The sequence below is a fragment of the Equus quagga genome, chromosome 11 (assembly GCF_021613505.1).
Source record: "Equus quagga isolate Etosha38 chromosome 11, UCLA_HA_Equagga_1.0, whole genome shotgun sequence".
NCBI lineage: Eukaryota > Metazoa > Chordata > Mammalia > Perissodactyla > Equidae > Equus > Equus quagga.
In genome coordinates this window covers 94,687,076-94,706,844 of record NC_060277.1, presented here as the reverse complement: position 1 = coordinate 94,706,844, position 19,769 = coordinate 94,687,076, and the positions used below count along the sequence as shown (strand labels likewise).

General features: G+C 38.6%; 1 protein-coding gene across 1 annotated transcript; it reads left to right on the top strand.

Annotated features, from left to right (window-relative positions):
* Positions 1-123: 123 nt before the first annotated feature.
* On the top strand, positions 124-19,402 carry SMARCE1 (SWI/SNF related, matrix associated, actin dependent regulator of chromatin, subfamily e, member 1). Its single transcript, XM_046677346.1, has 11 exons — positions 124-230; positions 2,213-2,264; positions 2,440-2,483; positions 5,404-5,508; positions 10,359-10,439; positions 11,339-11,470; positions 11,745-11,916; positions 14,916-15,088; positions 15,847-15,948; positions 16,606-16,816; positions 19,129-19,402. Exons 2-11 carry the CDS (start codon positions 2,258-2,260, stop codon positions 19,335-19,337), a joined length of 1,236 nt encoding a protein of 411 aa, XP_046533302.1. The 5' UTR covers positions 124-230; positions 2,213-2,257; the 3' UTR covers positions 19,338-19,402.
* The last annotated feature ends 367 nt before the right edge of the window (positions 19,403-19,769 follow it).

The following is a 19,769-nucleotide window of genomic DNA, read 5'->3' as shown; positions in this document are numbered from 1 at the left end:
CGGGAGTTTTGAGGAATGTCTGGGGCCTGAAAAAAAATCCTTGAGTGTGCGAAGCCTCCCCGCATCCTCCCTAGAAGGTGCATTTTCTGCCGAGAGTCGGGGGGGGGCGCAGAGAGGGATCCGGAGGAGTGTGGAAAGTGCGAGCGCGGAAGCGCCGGCCGCGAGGGGCGGGGCGTGCGCGGGACAAAGGGAAGCGAGGCTGGAGCTGCGGGCACCTCTTCTGCCCGCGGGTGAGTGTTCCCAACCGGGCCTGGCCGGGTCGGGAGGGTGGCAAGTCGTGGTGTCCCGGCTCGGCTGGAACCCGAGCTCCCAGGGGTTGCTGGGGTTCAGGCTTGGCCGCGGGGCCAGAGCTGGGGCCCGATGGCGGCCTCCCTGAGGCCTAGCGGAGCGAGGGCTGGGAGCGAGTCCCATCTGGGGCCCCTCCTTGGCGGCAAGGTTTGCCCCTTCCCCGCACCCCGCGGAACTGGTCAGAGCGCCTGTGCGTACCCCGCTTTGGTGGAGTTGCTGGTGACGCGCAGCCTCCGCGACAAGCCTAAAGGAAAGGACCGCAGAGGAAGCCCTGGGGGCCAGCCGGTTGTCCTCGCCCCCCGGAAGCTGGTTTCCCCTCGGTTGAGGCAGCGGCCGGAGGACTCGCGGTGTGGCTTAGAGGGAGGAGCGAAAGCTCTGAAACCGTTTGACCTGGGTTTAAAACCCGACTCTGGCACTTCTTGGCTGTGTGTCTTTGGACAAGTTACTTAAACTCGCCGAGACTCCTTTTTGTCATCTGTAAATAGGGATGGCAGTACGTATCTCCTTGGTAGTTGTGACTGTCAGACAAGATAGTGTAGGTAAGAAGCCTGTTCCGTGCAAGGTACTCACCAAATACCTATCTAGTATTTTATGCCAGGCACCGAGGATGGATCCAGTGGTGGGTAAATGTACAAACCCACTCTTAGAATTTATAGTATAGCAAAGGAGAGTAATAATTTTAATGTGCTAACAATCAAGTGTGATGTACCCGGCAGCCTGTGGCGGTTATTCTCAGGGCTCCCCACAGCAAGGCCTACTGGATGTTGGTTGACAGCTCCCTGAATGTGCAGATTTCCACTAGAATCAATGGTTTCTGCCTGTTCCTTAAGGAAAGGGGGAGAGACCCAGTTTGGGCCAGTGAGAAAGTAAAGCGTTTCTTTCCACACCAGGCCTCTTATTCCTATGCTCCAGGGAAGTCCCTTAAAATGCAACATAGAAGCAAAAAGATCCTGTTTGTTTCACATAATGTTGGATGAAAGTACTCCTGTAGTCTTAGAAGTTATCTGGGTTTTTTCTAAAAATGAATGTCTTTGTACGCACCGTGTGTGATGTATATTGATGTCAGGAACAAGCTCGTGTGTGTGGTCATGTTGTGAGCTGGTAAATGCTAGGGCAAAATTTATAAAGAATGGAGCTAGGTGCTGGGACTACAGCAATGAATTAGATGGTCTCTGTTCCCAGGCAGCACACCATCTAGCCATATGAACAGGTATAATACGATATCATAGATCTATGTATATTGGGTAGGAGTCTCGATGAGGAAGCAGTAATTCTGCCCAGGTGATTTATCAAGAAAGCTCCATTGAGGAGATATATTTTGAAATGGACTGCGAAGTTTTGATAGTTTTTCAGGTAGATGCCCAAAATTTATTCCCAGCATTTAGAAAGTTGTTTTACCACTAGAAGAGAATGTAAAGCGCATTATCATACCAAGTACCTTTTGCACTACCTCCAGGAGTGAAATGCCACTCCATTTTAATAGGAGTTGTTATCCTAAAAGGAAGGTAGAGCTGCTGCTGGTCTGGGGACTGTCCGTATCTGGTAGGCCTTGTTGGAGTGGGCCCTGATAATACATCATTCTATTGTCATTCAGTTTTTATCGGTCTTATTGAATGTTTACATGGCATCCACAAAATGTTTTCCATACAAGAGGTGGCTCAGTATCATAAGAAAAAACTTGAAAGTATATGTCTAATATTACGTTTAATATCCCCGGTGATTTGTTTTAGTCATTTAATTCTGATCAACCAGATGACCTAAAGAATTACTAAAATATGCAAAAGACTTGATTACTAGAAGATAAAGTAATTTTACTAAGAAGTACCAATTATAAACTACCCTATTCTTTAGGAAAACATTCTCTTATGCTTGCTGAGTTTTGATTCTCTTTTTTTTTCTTTTTTTTTTCTTTTTTTTATTTTAGTGTCTCAGATTCATTCTTAAGGAACTGAGAACTTAATCTTCCAAAATGTCAAGTAAGTTTCATTTTTTATATTTATCGATCTATATTAATAAGAAACTAATGCCCTAGCAAGTGGGAATTCCAAAATACTCTCATTTTTTTTCTTCAAAACAGGACCATTGGTAGTTTTGTTGCATAGTATTATATCTCAGTTGTTTACAAGAAGTTATTTATTTTCTTTCAAACAGAAAGACCATCTTATGCCCCACCTCCCACCCCAGCTCCTGCAACAGTAAGTTTTAATTTTCTTGTTAATGTAATAGCCAAGTCTGGCCTTGATACAAAAACCCAGATGTCTTCCAGTGACAGTCACTCAGTCATCACAGCAACAGGATGAAAAACTCAGCTGAAAAACAGCACTTCCTACTAAATAAAATAACTCTTTGCATCTTACCTTGAACCAGCCCCAACATTTAAAGAAACATACTGCTGAAATGCCAACCTCCTGCTCACTTCTTTTTTTTAATGGGAAATAAACAAGTTAACACTTCTTTCTTGTTGATCTCTATTAAGAGTCTTTAAAACTGATATTGAATGAATACTCATTCTGGCATTTATTATTTTTAAACCTAGCCTTCAACTGGTTACATTTTTCTCTCCTTGTCTATATATAATTTTCGTATTAAACAATAAAGCTTCCAGTTCTATAATAACACTCATTGTAAATCTTTATTTTCAAGCTGTTCAAGCAAGGATTTCATTATCTGTGGGTCAGATCTTGCTATTGAATTTTATTCCACTCCATAAATAATATTTTATGGGTTTGAGAATTGATATTTTTCAAAGTATCTAAATAACAGTTGTGAACTAGTTTTTTCACCCAGCAAGCTCTAGCCCAGCTTGGTCAGCATGTAAAATAATTGTCCGATCCACAAAACAGTAACAGATTTTTCAGGCCTTGCTGAAATGGATTCCTTGTTGTTTTTTTTAAAAACAAACGAAAACACTGTTAACATTGGCCATACCCTTCAAAAGCAGTTCTTTACCAGCTCCTAGCCCTCCTTCCGTACCTCCTACCCCCTAAATTTCCACCTAGTTTACTAATTAGGTCCTTGTGTAATTTTGTTTTCTCCATTAGATAACTACTCTTATTTACTAACCCTCAGATATATGTTTTAGTTACGTTTATCAACAATTTGCTTTTCCTTAGTAAGATACTTTTAAAAAGAGATACTGTATTACATGTTCTCAGTTCAATTTATGTAATATACAGTCTCTAAAGTTACTTCCAGTAGATCTTAAAGTCCTGTGTTTGGTTTGTTTTCTTTCTTAAATCAAAGAACATTTCCTATGACCATCTCCTTGGCACTCTGCTAGTGGCTATACAGATGGAGTTGAACAATTGAGATTCCTGACCTCAGAGCTAATCATGTACTTCATTCTTGGAAATGGTATCATTGTAATGTTTTAGTTTCAATCTCTTTTTTTTAGTTCCCTTACATTATTGCCTCATAATGTTGAACAGTGCTTCTCATTGTTGACGCAACCTTTGAATAAGTCATTTTGACGTAAATACTGCTTCTGACAGTGTATAGTATCTTGAAGACAAACTTGATTTTTTGAGATAATAAAAATAGCTCAAAAACCAAGCATCCCCTTATGACTTCTCAAATGTAGAAAGGGATTTTTTTTTGCCTTTCTTTAGTCATATTTCTGTACCATTATAATTTCACATTGACACAAAATACAGAGGACTAGGGATCAGGACATCCAACAGAGTGGATATTAAATGAGTTATCCTCCTTCCTTTTTTTTTCCATTACTTCTACCACCATCACCACCACCACCTCCACCACCACCACCACCCCCCGCCCTAAATGTACCACTCCAAGTAACATACACTTCTTTTGTGCCTTTGATGCTTCATCTGTGTTTTGCCTACTTAAATATGCTTAATTTGCGTCTTCTATAACTAAATAGACTAGAAATTGATCAGTTGTTCTCCTAAAGAGTATCAAATGTAATATCTGCTTGAATGTCTTTCTTTCGGACACTAAGGATTTGTGCAGCGGCATGTTTTAGAAAGTTGTGTTTATACAGCTACAGCTTAGTTGGGATGTGTTAAGTGTATTTTATATTATAAAAGTCAGGTCTGATATTCTTAATTGCATGTTCAAATGAAATTACTCTCACTTGTTTTGATTGAATTTCATTAGGTAAAATACTTTTGGTCTCTCTGCTACATCCTTTTTGTGCATTATACCTTGATTCTCATTAACATTGGATGTCATTGTATTAAGCATGAGGGCACTGCTATACAAGAGCCCATTTGTGATCACATTAACACATAATTCACAAAAGCCAAGAATGCCATTGCTGCAACGAGCTGTTGTGTTTGGAAGGGGCTAGACTGTCAGGAAACTAGAGGAAAAAATAAAGTTCAAATCTGTCAACTGTCACATTAAAACTAAATGCAGAAATTGTCCATGATTGACCTATGGAAGATGGATCAAGAAGAGATGGAAGAGAAAGCCTATAAAAGAATGACTGGGTTAAAAAGATGAGACAGTACCCCATTATGATATCCATGCATTTCTTGCAAGTCTTTGTTTTGAAATCATGTATGTGACATCCATTAAATCCCACATATGTTCTTTTCTATTGACAACTTCTGGCTTCCTGATTGGAGTCTCTTCTCATTTATCACATTATATAAAATGATTTAAAACTGTCTTTGAAAGCGATGCATTTCTTGTTTTTATTTGTTTTTAGTAGATAAATACGTTGGCAGCATCCACATAACTGTCAAATAAATCATGTTTTGTTTTGCATGTAAAGTGTTTTCAGACTTCTAGTTTATAACATTTCAAGCTTTCCTATCTCAGACATATCGCCAAGTGTTATATTATACTGTGGACTATAAATTTAATCCTGAATGGTTAAGACACTTCACTGTACTGCTTTTCCCAAAAAACAAGCACTCACATTCACACACACAAATACCACTGGCCCCTGCAAAGAGAAGGAAGGAGAAAAAAAAACCACTTGCAGACTGGTTTCTCAATGAAAGAAAAAGAACAATTACAACACATCATTGCTTGTTTAAATTCAGGTTGCTTTTGCATGCCATATGCAGATCATTTTTCATTTCTGTGTTTTCCTCGTTTGAGCTCATTTCTCATTCGTGTTTTTGTCTCATTTGTTTCCATCAGCAAATGCCCAGCACACCAGGGTTTGTGGGATACAATCCATACAGTCATCTCGCCTACAACAACTACAGGCTGGGAGGGAACCCGGGCACCAACAGCCGGGTCACGGTAGGAGAATCAACTATTACAGCATCCGGCAAACAACTGGAATTGACCAGAAATGCCTTCAGAGTTAGGTCCTTTTGAATCATCAGCACAGCCATTAAAAAAAATTTTTTTAACCTGGCTTTTTGACTATTTTAAACATTCGTTGTACCATCTTACACCGAAAAGAAAATAGTGAGATCTGGATATGTATATGGAAGAAAAGAAGAATTCATTCTGTTTGGTGGTTGGTAGAGATAAAGCCTTGGGCAATTAATGCTTATACTATATGTAGACAAACCTAGAGTTTCTTATGGTTAAAATACCCTTTTTGAGATGAAGAGTATCTTTCCCTTAAGGTAATTGGCATTAGGCTCAAGAACTCAGTTTCCTAGTAAAGGCTGGGTTTACAGACCTGGTTTTTTTTTTGTCTGGCTTAGCAGTTTGAACTGCTACACATAATTATTTGTCTTTTGGATTTAATATTTGACCTTCTAATTGAGATTCATTTCTCTCTAGTTAAAAAGAGAAAAAAATTTTGTCATTTCAAAGAATTGCAGAATAGAAGTTGAATGAAATTAATTTGAAGTACCAGACTAGATATCTACAGCTAGAAGTACATTAATAATCCATAGGATAAGGGATATGATTTCTGAAACTTAGGATGTTCCATTTAAATGATCAATCTAAGATATCAAAATTGGACTACGTACTTCAGACTTTTTACTTTAGAATCATCATAAACTCCATTCAAAGAAGTTTAAGTACCAAAGAAACAAATAACTGTAAGAATGATTTACCAAAAATAAATTTAAAAACATAAATCCAAAAGCCAAATACCTACATACATTTGAATGTGGTATTGATGAGAATTTATACAACCCAGAATGGCTGTAAACTCTTTAGTACTGGTTTTTGTTTGCTGTATTCTTAAATAACTCAATTAATGTGACTTCAAAAAAGCCCTCTCACCCTGTAGTCGAGCTAAAGCAGAAAGCCTGTAACTATCAAACTATGTCTATCTTGGTAAGCATATTGCTTAGCTTGATAGGTTTTGTTTGTCTAAATTTTTCATTGTTTCTGCATAATTTGTACTTCATAAGCATATCAAGTTTTATGTGCCATGCATATTTCATGGTATCTGAAAAGAATTCTGACAAAGTGTGTGTTTGTATGCATTTCACAATGCATACAGTTTTTATGTGCATCGGTACGTGTTTTTCCCTGGCCTAAATGTGTTGTTTCACAAGTGTAATGGGTGGCAAGGTTATCAAATGATAAAGAACATTTTAATTTAAACAAGGAGCAAAATCAGTTTTGGATCGTTCATGTTAATGGAGAAAATTATTCATGGGCAGTGAAAAAGAGAATTACACTTTAATAGCTCTATACAGTCAGCTCTTGATTATCTATGTTAATGGAATAGAAATGGTGGTTAACTGTAATATTAGAATCCTTTGTATTTCCGTTTGTGTGAGCATTTTCTTCTCAACTTGGATGTATCTGTGGGAATTCTCTGTTAATAAAGTGAGATCGTTCGTGGAAACTTAACTAGGAAAAGGAAAGTGTCCTTGCTGTCTCCGAGCCTCGGGCGGTTATCTCTTTCTCCCCATTCCTTCTTGGGGATGTTAGAACCCAACATTTGGAGTAGGCACTAGCTTCAGGGTAGATTGGTATAGGCAGGATGTTGGGCATGGAAAAGTTGGTGTTTTGGTTCTTTGTAGTTATTTTCTCGTATTATAGTCTTTTCAGGACTGCTTAGACTTAACCACCTGAAGGGCCTAGAAAATGGAGAGGCTTTAGCCTGTGTTAATCGCAGCGCCTTCGACTTTTAGTGACCTCTCTCTCGGGTCATTGAGTCACTCTCTAAGAAAATTATGAAAATTAGTTATGCCTTAAGGTTTATGCTACTTTTTTAAGATATCTAATTTAAGTTGTGTTAGAACTCAATAGATCTGATTTTTACCATTTTAAAAGCATTTTATTTTAAGATGACCCCAATTATGTATTGCCTTTTTTTTTTTTTTGACTCCTGTTTGGTATTATTGTCTGCAAATCTCCTTAAGTAAGTGATTTGACGGAATGGTTCTGTGAAGCTCTATGAAGTAACTTCCTGTAGGCTCTACAGAACATCTGGTTTTCCTGATGTCCCCAGGACACTTGAATAGCTTTCAAGCAATAAACTCTTTATATAGCTTGTGGAAACCTTTTGGAGTGCTTATGATAGCTGTGAGATGGGATTCACTCCCAGCCAGTTCTTCATTCAGATGATGATGAACCTTCTCTTAATCACAGGTGTGGAAACAGATTGAGATAGAATATGAAAACAGCTTATTTCTGTGTTTTAATGGAAAGTCCATCCCAGAAGAAAACCCTTAAATAAGCTGAGGATTGGGAAGAAACAACAAAAACTCTTGAGAGTCAAAATAAGTTTCACAAAATCATGGACTTTATTCATAGGAGATTCCCAGGACCTTACTCTTACGTAAGCAGTTTTAACAAACATAATTAATTACTTGTTTTCCCCCAACTCATTGCCAGTTGGAGGCAGAAAATTGGAAAGAGGGACAATTGCTGCCTAGAGGTAGGTTTCCTGATAGAGCAAGGAAAGAAACAGCTAAAAAAGGAAACAAGCTTTCCAAAAGCATCACCCCTGGGCCATTTAGTAAAGGGGCCAGCGATCTTTCACATCTCAAACCAGAGGATTACAACAAAGCAGTGGTTGTAAGTATGTTCAGTGCAAACTAACTTTTTTTTCAGAATAATGTTTAAGACATTGTAGAAAGATGTCTGTCTGAGATGGTAAATAAATAGGGGTGTTGAGTGATATAGATCTTTCGTATCCTGAAAACCAGCTAGAATTTAACTTTGTCGTTATGTTTTGGGTTTTGTTTTGTTTGTATTTGTAAATTGGTCAATGTAATAAAAATATGACCTCAGTATGTAGATGATCTGGGTGCCTACCTTTGAGAAAAAGAAATAAGCAAATCTGTTAATGTTATAAAATGCAGTTCATTGAAAAATATCAAAGCTCAAATATTACTATAATTTGTTTTTACAGTGTTTTAATTCAACACATTAAAACATAGACATTTTAGAATTCTTTGCCTCTTTTTAAAAAAAATGTTAATAGTGGTCTGCCAACTTCAATTATTGGCACAATTCCAACTTTCTTTGTAACCCATTTCATGGAATTGTGAATGTTTGTGTCGGACGTGACATAAGGTTAGCTTTGTGGGAATTCCCACACACACACACACACACACACACACACAAGAATTCCTGCAGCCCTGAGACAGATCTCCTCTTACTGGCTGTTCGTACCACCGCTGTTGACAGCTTCCATCCCCCATGGCTCACCTCCGTTGCCCCTGCTGGCTGAAAACAGGGTCTGTCTGCATGGGCACCAGCACGAGGTGTGGTCAGAGTGCGTGGGAGGAGTGGAAAGAGAGGAACTGCTGCTGCAAAGGTGAAATACTTTCTAATAAGTTCATGTTCGAAGAAGCAGAGTTAGTGACAAGTATATAGGGATGGAGGGAGACACTACTTGTAGGAAGAGGAAACATTGAAGCAGTGGAAGGTGGCATAATCATGCTAATCCCTGAGCCCTTGGATGAAAAATAAAGTTATGGTTGGGGTCCCAGCCCAGGATGGAGGAGTTCCCCTGGGGTTTTATCACAGTAGCAATAGAAGGGCAAAGGAAGAAAATGTCACTTAAGTTTTCTTATAAGGATTTGCCAACCCCTGTCTTTTGATAATTAGAGTGAAGCCAGCATTTCTGCCCCCTAGCCTGTCAAGGAGAATCAGTATCAGGAGTCTCCTAGACATCTGGGTCCTTGATCAGATGCAATCATGTACGTTCAGATGAGACTAAGTTCAGAAATAGGCGCTCCTGGATGGAGCTATCTGGGATGCCCTCTAGAAGCCATCTGATGTCTCTCGCCTAGGTAGCTGCCCGCAGAAGAACACATCTCTCATCTTTCTCTTTCTTTCCCTTTTTTTCCCTCTAACTCACTTTTTTCTTTACCTTTTTAAAAAATTTTTCAGTCTCCCCCCTCCTTTTTTCTGTTTGCCTTTTCCTTTCTGTGTCTTCCCCACAAAACCAAAATTTTTTAATCAAATGGAGTTTCTTGGTATAAGGCCTTAAAATAACTTAATCAAGCCCCATGTCTGCCATTTCTCTGTTCCCGGTAAGCTTGTTCACTCCTACACTGTGATTAGGACAAAAAAGGTATGACTATAGTTCACACTTTTTGATCCCCTTTAGAAAAAACCCTAGATATGGACATAGAACCTTAAGAAAAGTAGAAGCTCTAGTCGTGATAAAGGAGATAAGGTTTTTGGTTTTCCGTTGTTGAATCTAGGAAGTAGTTTGGCGGTGGTGGTGGGGGAGCATCCCTTAAATAGTACACATTGATGGAGTCTCCTGCAGACAGTGTGCGTGTGGTCAGTGCTGAAGGAGTTAGAGACTCATGCAGATAATCAAGTGTTGACTGTATGTGTAATGGTAAATTAAGCACAATAAAGAGTGCCAGGTAATGTCCTAAATGTGGGACAATTGATATATAACCACATATATTCGATGTATGGATAATTATGTAATATTTTATTTGTTCTTACAGCCAGGTTGTCAAAGCAGTGGCAATAAACTGCTAAGTAAAATATTTTTAAATTATGTGCTTAAAGTCATTTTCTTTTCATGTGAACATTTCTGAATTTGCAGTGATAGCTATTTTCAGTGGAGAAAATATAAGAATCTTGTATCCATGGACGAGTAGAAGAAAGGCGCATTAGAATTTTTTAAGGGACTCTCTTTTCAGTTTGCTGATGAACTTTTTGCAATTGAATAATGAATGTGTCTAACTCTTTTGTAGGCATCCTCTGGTATTACGATTCCAAAACCCCCAAAGCCACCAGATAAGCCGCTGATGCCCTACATGAGGTACAGCAGAAAGGTAGGTGCCCAGGAGCTGGAAGGGAATGAGCACTGCGCCTTTGTTCTTGGCTTTACATTGGATTTCAGGTTGGCTTAGCCAGCTTTTCTGTGCAGAGCCAGAGGAAAGGATAAAGAATTGCGGTTTTCAAGGAAGTTAGTTCTAGTTTCAATATTGCAGAACTAAAATCCAACAAGAACAGTTAAACTGTTAAAATCCTTAAGATAATGCTATGTAGTCTTTTGGAGAATATTTAATGACATGAGAAAAACGTTAATTGAGAAAAGGGATACAAGACTGTGTGTTAATATCATTTTTATAAAAATAATAGCAACTGCATTGTTAGTTTAAAGGAAAAAAAGCCTAAAAGACAATAGTTATCTCTAAACAATAAGCTTATGGTAATTTTTATTTTCTTTATACTTCCTTGAATTCTCCCTCTTTTTGTTTTTTAATGATGAACCTACATTACTCTTAAAATAACAATTATAGCCGATATCTTTATGAAAGAAGAGCATTTGGCTATTTTCACACTATTTAGAAATTTTTCAATTTTTTGGTCATAATTATCTATATATATTTGAGGATATGGTGTATTGTATTATACAAATTAACCACTTTCCTTCTAAATTATCGTGAACTTTTAGAGACACACAGACTAGGTTATTGAGTTAGCTCATCTTAAGTGTCTGCAGGGATTGGAGATGTCTGAGACCTGCCGTAAAGTAAGCCAGCAGAGTCTGGATGAAATGAGATTGGCCAGCTGTTGATAACTGTTGCAGCAGCTTGATGAGAACACAGGGATATGACACTATCCCCTCTGCTTTTGTTTTATTTAAAAATTTCCATGTTAAAAAGTGTTTTTAAAGGTCTCTATTTTTAGGCATCAATACTGAAATGTCATCTGTTTCCTTTTTAAGGTCTGGGACCAAGTAAAGGCTTCCAACCCTGACCTAAAATTGTGGGAGATTGGCAAGATTATTGGTGGCATGTGGCGAGATCTCACTGATGAAGAAAAACAAGAATATTTAAACGAATACGAAGCAGAAAAGGTATAATGGGGCCTGCAAAGGGATGGGTACAATGTGAAATGCACAAACATTTGCTTGTTATTTTAAAAGAAACGTAAGATCTAATCAGACAGCTGCGGCTGCACTCGGGCCTTGTCTGCCTGGGTCAAATCACTTAATCTCTCTGGGCTTCAGATTCCTTGTCTGTAAAACGGAGATAATTGTCATGTCTTTTGATATTCAAATGAGATAATATAGGTATTCATTATAACCTGCAAAATGTTAATTATAAAACTGAAAAACATTTGAATTTCAGATAGAGTACAATGAATCTATGAAGGCCTATCATAATTCCCCAGCTTACCTTGCTTACATAAATGCAAAAAGTCGTGCGGAAGCTGCTTTAGAGGAAGAAAGTCGACAGAGACAGTCTCGCATGGAGAAAGGAGAACCTTACATGAGCATTCAGCCTGCTGAAGATCCAGATGGTAAAAGAAAAGTGGGGTTTCATTTATGCTTTCTCTGAGAAGTAAAATAAAAATCTCTTGTTTTTAATTGATATCCTAAGTGGAAAACAAAGCATAAATTAAGTACCATTTCAATATTTTGATTAGTTATTTTGAGTAAGATTTGTATGTGAATTTCCCACAAGAAAAGGAAATGTCCTTTTTAGTGCAGAAAATAGCTAAAATTATTTATTTTTTATCAAAATCTTTGTACTCAGAATACATGAAAGGTTTTTGAATCAGATCAAGATTTTGCCTCAGTTGCTTTTAAAAAGCTAAGTGCCTTCTAGTTATATCCTGTTTTCTTACTGGGTCCCTTGATTTGCTGAATTAAAGGCTCTTAAGGGAGAAAGTTAATAAGAGGGAAGAAGCCTGAAATTTCTTTTCCAGTTAATTCAAAAATCCAACTAGAATTTATAAATATAGCTTAGGATAACACTCATGAGGGTGCACACATGGAAATTTTATACACACACACACAAATAGCAGAGCTTCCTAACTGGCATTCCACAGTTTGCAGGTGTGCATATTCGGCCCCTGGTCCCCTGCAGCCAGGCGGGGTCTGAAGCTATGAGGAGCACCAGAACTAGACACCTCCAGCTACCATATCATCCACATACCAAGCATACTGTCCAAGTAGTGCTTTCTCTGTGTGCTGCTGTGATGTGGAAAAGGTTGGAAGCTCTAGCTACAAGCAACAAAAAACATCAAGAAAATAATTTAAGATCCTATTTTAAAGTAGCAGTAACAAAGAAGCTTGTAAGAACTTTAAAGAAGATGCTATTGAGAGAGGAAGCAGTAATACCACCTAAAGATGTGATATACTTTAAAGGAGAGGAAAAAATGATTTTTTAAAAGAATGGACTCGGATATTGACAAATATTCTCATAAATACAGAATAGGATATAGTAATAAATATAGAGAACAGAATATGGAATAGAAACAGTATCAAATGTTAAACAGAATCGGCAGCGCTAAAGACACACGAGCATATGCAGACCTTAACTACCCAATTGGATGATTAATGCAAGAAAAACATACGCAGAATTAAAAAGTAGAAAAGACCCAGTCTACAAATAATTGGAAGGATAGGGCTCAGTACAAGAGGAAGCAGGCTGGCAACATAGAAGCCGTAAGTAGAAAATAGGTCAGGTTTTCATTAGGTGAAAGATAGCAGCATGAACATTGAGAAGGACTGAAGAGATTCATTCAGGAACAGTCTTCAAAAGAGAATCCTTTTCTCTCTTTCTCAAACTTCTGCCAACTGTGTTTTCTAAGTTTAAGATCGAATCTTAAAGCTGCTAGTAAGAAAGGACAGATAATAATTAAGATGCCAAGATAAGAATGACTTTAGACCTTGGACTTTATCCCTCAGAACTGGGTAGAAAGAGGGAGACTTGAGAAGTGGAAATGTCCATAAAACGAAGAGAAGGGCAGCAGACCGTGAGTCCACCAGCTGCGAAGACAACTGAAAGACTGCGAGAAACATGCATTTATACACACAAGACGGGGAAGGCTTTTTAAATGATGTTTTAGAGAATGTTCATGAGATAAAGTAAATAGCTGGTAAGTTAGAAAATAAATAGAAAATATAAGCCTATTCCCTCCCCACCCACCAAAAAAAATCAGACACCTAAAGTGCAAGGAAAGACAGGCCCAGATTGCTAAGACTTTATTTCCCCTACCAGTGGCCAGCACTGGTGCCATGTAGATGAAAGAAGAGAGCAAAAACTAGCCACAGAAGAGAGAAGTTAGATGGAGGTAGCACAAATATACCAGATATAATCTAAATGTGAATAGAAAAACTCTTCCTTAAAAAGTAAGAAAGTCACAGAATTTTTTTTAAATAATATCTTTTATTCCAATAATTTTAATTTCAGAAGTGTATATCCTAAAGAAATTACCTGAAAAGGAAACAAAAAGTAATTTCTACAACCGTTTGTAGTGGTGATGTTTATGGATGATGAGTTTTAGGAACTACTTAAATACCAAATAACAGGGGATGTACTGAACTATGACATGGCAGCACAACTGGGGCCTCTGTAGCTGAGTTTCCTAAGGAATGGTCCCTCCACCTCTAATGGGACACGACGTTGATTAGGTGGTTCAGAGAGGAACTTTTGTTTTAATATGTATTGCTTAAGAGGGAGCTCTTTTTTTTTTAAGTGAGTTAATTTAAATAATATTAAGTAAATGATAGTACAAGTTGTTAGCAGGTAAGTCAAAAACTGTGGAGGTGATGAGCACAGGTTGAGATTAGGAAACACTGTTGCATAGCTATTAGAAATAAGCATATACACCAGATCCGTGCTATATGTATATGAGCTTGAGTGGATGAAAGCAACGCAGTACATTTACGCACTGACAACAACTGTATACATGTGTAAATTGATAAAAATTAAAAGTAAAATTTGGTATTAAACATTTATTTTTTTCCTATAAAATTACTTTAGGGCCTTAGTGGGTTTTTAATCTCATAAAATGTATTTGCTGGTGTAGGAAACTGAATATTGCTAGAGATAATGTTTTCTCTGCAGTGGGCATTTTCATTACTTTAATATTGAAGTGCTGCGATGACAAAGACATTGCCCCGTTCGTATGTTGTCATCAGTTGTAAACGCCTTAAATTACTACCAAGAGAGTGAAACATTTGGTAGAATTTCGATTTTGTCGTCACGTGCAGCCTTCACATTGATTTCTAGGCCAAAAGACACATGGTTTTATCTCATTTGTGTTTCAGCTGAATTCTTCTCAGACACATGTCGTCACTTAAAGATTTTGTGAGAAAAACCAGCATCTTGGCCAATGAACACATTATGTCCTCTGTATGGTTTTTATCAAGTGACTGCCCCAGTGCTCCGTTAATGCCCTGTAGGCCCACTTGTTAGACCAGTGAGAGCCATGGCTCCTTGGTCAAGTGTTACACTCTCCTGTTTATGATTACTGGTGACCTAATTTCCAGAACATTTTGTTTATTCCAGATTATGATGATGGCTTTTCAATGAAGCATACAGCCACTGCCCGTTTCCAGAGAAATCACCGCCTCATCAGTGAAATCCTTAGTGAGAGTGTGGTGCCAGACGTTCGGTCAGTCGTCACAACAGCTAGAATGCAGGTCCTCAAACGGCAGGTGCAGTCCTTGATGGTTCATCAGGTAAAGTCACAAAACATATGTTCTAGTAAAATAGGCCTATGCCACAGATCAGGTGACCTGATTCTATTCCACGCATCAGTGTGCCTCTTCAGTATTTCTGTGTTTAGTCTACCCTGTTCCTGATTCAGGGAAGAGGCTTGAGGGAGTGGACCTTTCCCAGAGATTTAATAAGTTTGTCATTAAAACTGTAACAGAGAGGGGCCGGCCAGTGGCACAGCGGTTGAGTTCGCGTGCTCTGCTTTGGCGTGGTGGGGTTCGCCCCTTCAGGTCCTGGGCGGAGACCTAGCACCGCTGATCAAGCCGTGCTGTGGCAGGCACCCGCATATGAAAAGTAGAGGAAGATGGGCACGGGTGTTAACTCAGGGCCAGTCTTCCTCCACAGTGGTTGTTAACTCAGGCCAATCTTCCTCAAAAAGACTATGACATAGAGCCTTGTGATGGGAAGTATATCCATTAAGAATTTGAGATATCCAATCAATCTTTACTGCTTTACCAAATATTTTTTTCCTGAAGAAATTGCTCGGGCCTGAGACAGTATTCTTTAACATATGTTTGTTAATCTTAGTCACTCCTGTATGCTGCATTTTATATTGTAAAAGCTAGACACATTCTGTAAAAAGTTATTTAAAAATTCGAAACATTTGTCACACTGTGAGAAAGTGTGGACCATTAAAAAAATGAGACAGATTTTCTGTGTTTGACATTTGCTTTAGAGAAAATACTGCAGGATTTATAAAGCCTCATCATATGTCTTACAGCGAAAACTGGAAGCTGAACTTCTTCAAATTGAGGAGCGACACCAGGAAAAGAAGAGGAAATTCCTGGAAAGCACGGATTCATTTAACAATGAACTTAAAAGGGTATCAACTTAATATGTTCACGATACTTTTATCACTGTGTCTGTTACCTTTTTTTCGTTATTTTTTCCAAAATAGTATTTTTATTGAATGTTGTTGGCTTTGAAACAGGATTAACTTGGCTATAACTGGTAAGATCTTTGCTTTCTAAAATTATTCCCATTTTCTGGCGAACTTACAGTAGGTTTGAAGTATCATATAGTATACACACATGTACTAGGCCTACAGACTCTAGAACCCTCTCGTGTTTTAATTTAAACTCATGCAATCGTGAATTATTTTCATTTTTCTGAGATTTAGTTCTCAAATATCGTCATTTGGTGTAGTTTACAGTTTGCACTTGGTATTAAAACAAGTAAGTCTAGTGTTTGGTGGCCTAACATAGAAAATGGAAGGCTTGTCTGTAATCCAGTACTTTCAGCATTGCCTCACCAGCTATTCCATGGTATTTGCTGTTACATGGCTACTAGAGCAACTTTATTTTCCTCTAGACACAAGAGTTCCAGAGAAGAACCTAGAACCACGATTTTTTTCTCCCATATATTTGTATATAGTTCATAGCCAAGAAAACTCACTTTTGAAATAATTTGTCAATATTGCATAGTTTTGAAATAATGAAAGAACATCATTAGGAGAGTTTTATTTTTTTCTGACTCCCAGTTGTGCGGTTTGAAAGTAGAAGTGGATATGGAAAAAATCGCAGCTGAAATTGCCCAGGCAGAAGAACAGGCTCGCAGGAGGCAGGAGGAACGGGAGAAGGAGGCAGCAGAGCAGGCAGAACGCGGCCAGAGCAGCGCGGCTCCTGAGGAAGAGCCAGCGGCCGGGAAGACTGAAGAGAAGAAGGACGACGAGAACATTCCGATGGAGACAGGTAACCTCCCAGTTGACACCAAAGGAAATGTCAACAGTTTGTATAGTTTTCTTTAATTTTGATTTTTCTTTCTCACTGCTTCTCAGAGGTCACTCTGTTAATCTTGCCTCTTGAGTTATTCTCTGTATGACCTACCTATTTCTTTCTAAACCTTAATCTCTTACAGTAGATTCACTTAAAATGTTGGTATCAGTACACAACAGCAGTGGTGTGTTGTCTTCAGTCTTCCTATTCGAGGTCTTGGTTATTTGCCCAGATTGAGTCATGTCGTTTTCTGGCTTGGGAATATGAAGTATGATGACCCTGGAGTCAGACATCTGGGTCTGATGCTGCTTCACCACTTGTTAGCACTATGACATGGATTAAGTTATTTAATCTGTTTCCTCATTTGTACATATCCTAGTACCTGCCTCCAACAATGAATTCCAAAGGACAGAGAAGAAAATGTACATAAAATCATTTAGTATTGGGTTTGACATGGTATTGGCGCTCAGTATTTTAACCTTTATTGCTAAAATTGTTTAAATAAGATATGGTCATTTCTCTTAAGATGAGTCGTTTTTGGTGTCCTAGGACAGGGTTGGGTGAGTAAAATCTGCAGGCCAAATCCTGTCCACCGCCTGGTCTTGTAAATAAAGTTTTATTGGAATACAGCCACACTTGTTTGCTTACATGTTATCTGTGGCTGCTTTCGCTTTGCCACAGTATAATTGAGTAGTTGCAGCAGACACTGCCTGGCCCGCAAAACCTAAAATATTTATTGTCTAGCCTTTACGGGAAAAGTTTGTTGATCCCATCCTAAAAAAATTCTTACTTCCAGGTATACTGATCTTCCTGATTAAAAGCATTCCTCAAGGCAAAAAGTAACATGTAAAACTTACATAAAATACTGATTCAATCGATTATTACTTGAAATTTTGAGATCACCTTACCTTCCGGCACTATTTTGACCCTGCCCAGTGCACTCTGTAAAGAGGACTAAGCTAAAAGTATCTTAGGAAACACAACCAAAGGTTCTCCGGACCATCATTGCGAGAAGTGGAGGGGCCAGTAGTCATACTTAGTCCTCAACTGCCGACTTCTGACTTAACATCAGAAAACATTTAATGGAATATAGATATCTTTACCATATATTTCTACAAAATTTAATTCAGCAGATTAACATTTCAGATAGTCAGATTTTAAGTTTCATTATCTGAGCCTTTTTCTGTTTTGTGTGAACATGTTTTTTGTCTTAAATTTGGAGCTTGAGGGCATTTTTGTGGTTAAGGCAAGAGCTTGAGAAATTGAGTATGGCTTGTTGCTCGTGTTGCAACTAGACAACACTGAGTCCTTTGCTTCTGTTTTGTCATCTGTCAGTAGTGTGTGCCTATAGGTCTCTACTCAGATTTTATCCTTCTAGCTGAAGAAAAAAAAGTGAGGAAAATTGTTTGAGACTGTTAGAGCAAAAACCTCATGCTCTTATTTCTTACAGAAAACAGCCCAGCGTGACTTTAACAGAGTACCTGAAACATTGACCTTACATCATTTCCACACCTGCCTTCTTGCTTCTTAAATCCAAAGCACTCCACAACAGCATTATCCAATAGAAAGAAATGCAAGTCACTGTGTAGTTACGTTTTCTGCTAATGACATTTCTTAAAAATAAAGCCAAACAAGTAAAATTAATTTTAATAATATATTACTTAACCCAGTATATCCCAAACAATATCATTTCAGCATGTGATCACCAGTTTTTAAGGTATTAATTGTTTGCATTCTTTTTTCATACTAAATCTGACATGTATTTTATACTTATAGCACATCTAAATTTTCATTAGAAATACTTGATCTGTATTTAGATTACATAAATTTGCAGTTAAAAAGTAGATTTTTAGGGGCCAGCCCAGTGGTGCAGTGGTTAAGTTCACATGTTCTGCTTCAGCGGCCTGGGGTTCGCCAGTTCAGATCCCAGGTGCGGACCTACGTACCGCTTGTCAAGCCAGGCTATGCCAGGCACCCCATGTATAAGGTAGAGGAAGATGGGCACAGATGTTAGCTCAGGGCCAGTCTTCCTCAGCAAAAAGAGGAGGATTGGTGGCAGATGTTAGCTCAGGGCTAATCTTCCTCAAAAAGAAAAAAAGTAGTTTTTTAAACCCCAAATTGTTTCAAACATGCTAAAAGTTCTTCAGTCACATCAGCTCATTTCAGCTGCTTGAGAGATGCACGTGGTTAGGGGCTACCACATTGGACAGCGCAGCTCTAGACTGTCAGCGTAATTAGAAGAAGAAATTTTTGTCTTGGAACTAATAGTGACAAATGTGTGATTACAGAGGAGACACCCCTTGAAGAAACGACAGAAAGCCAACAGAATGGTGAAGAAGGCACGTCTACTCCTGAGGACAAGGAGAGTGGGCAGGAGGGGGTGGACAGTATGGCAGAGGAAGGGACCAGTGATAGTAACACTGGCTCGGAGAGCAACAGTGCAACAGTGGAGGAGCCACCAACAGACCCCATACCAGAAGATGAGAAAAAAGAATAAACGTTGCCTTGTTTTATGTGTTCTAAATACTTTTTTAAATGAAAAAAATGTTTTTTGAGTTTTAATGGTGTCATGTGGTTTGTGTATTAATATTTTTCTTGTCCATGTCACAGCACCAAAGGCTTTTGGACCATTTAGCATCATGAGCCGAGTGGCACAGTCACCTTTCTAAGGGTTGGTGAAGATGGTTCTTTGCTGTGGAATTGTTTTAGTCCTCAACTGCTGAAAGCCTCAGAATTTAAATTAATTGAGGAAATGCCCACTTCTTTTAGAAAATTATCCTTTGATGCTGCAGAATCTGCTCTTCCAAATGCCTTCCTACAGCTCACTCGGGTGCTCACCAAAGCCATAGCTTTAGACCTTCCCAGCCCCTCCACAGCTTCCCGACAGCCCCCTTTCCTGTCTGCTTCTGCAAAGAGGAGCTTCTTGAAC

What these genes read in the sequence shown, in the direction of transcription:
- SMARCE1 (XM_046677346.1), top strand. An exon ending in GCACCAACAGCCGGGTCACG is followed by an intron (nt 5,509 to 10,358) that starts GTAGGAGAATCA and finishes ACTCTTTTGTAG; the next exon opens with GCATCCTCTGGTATTACGAT. An exon ending in ACATGAGGTACAGCAGAAAG is followed by an intron (nt 10,440 to 11,338) that starts GTAGGTGCCCAG and finishes TTCCTTTTTAAG; the next exon opens with GTCTGGGACCAAGTAAAGGC.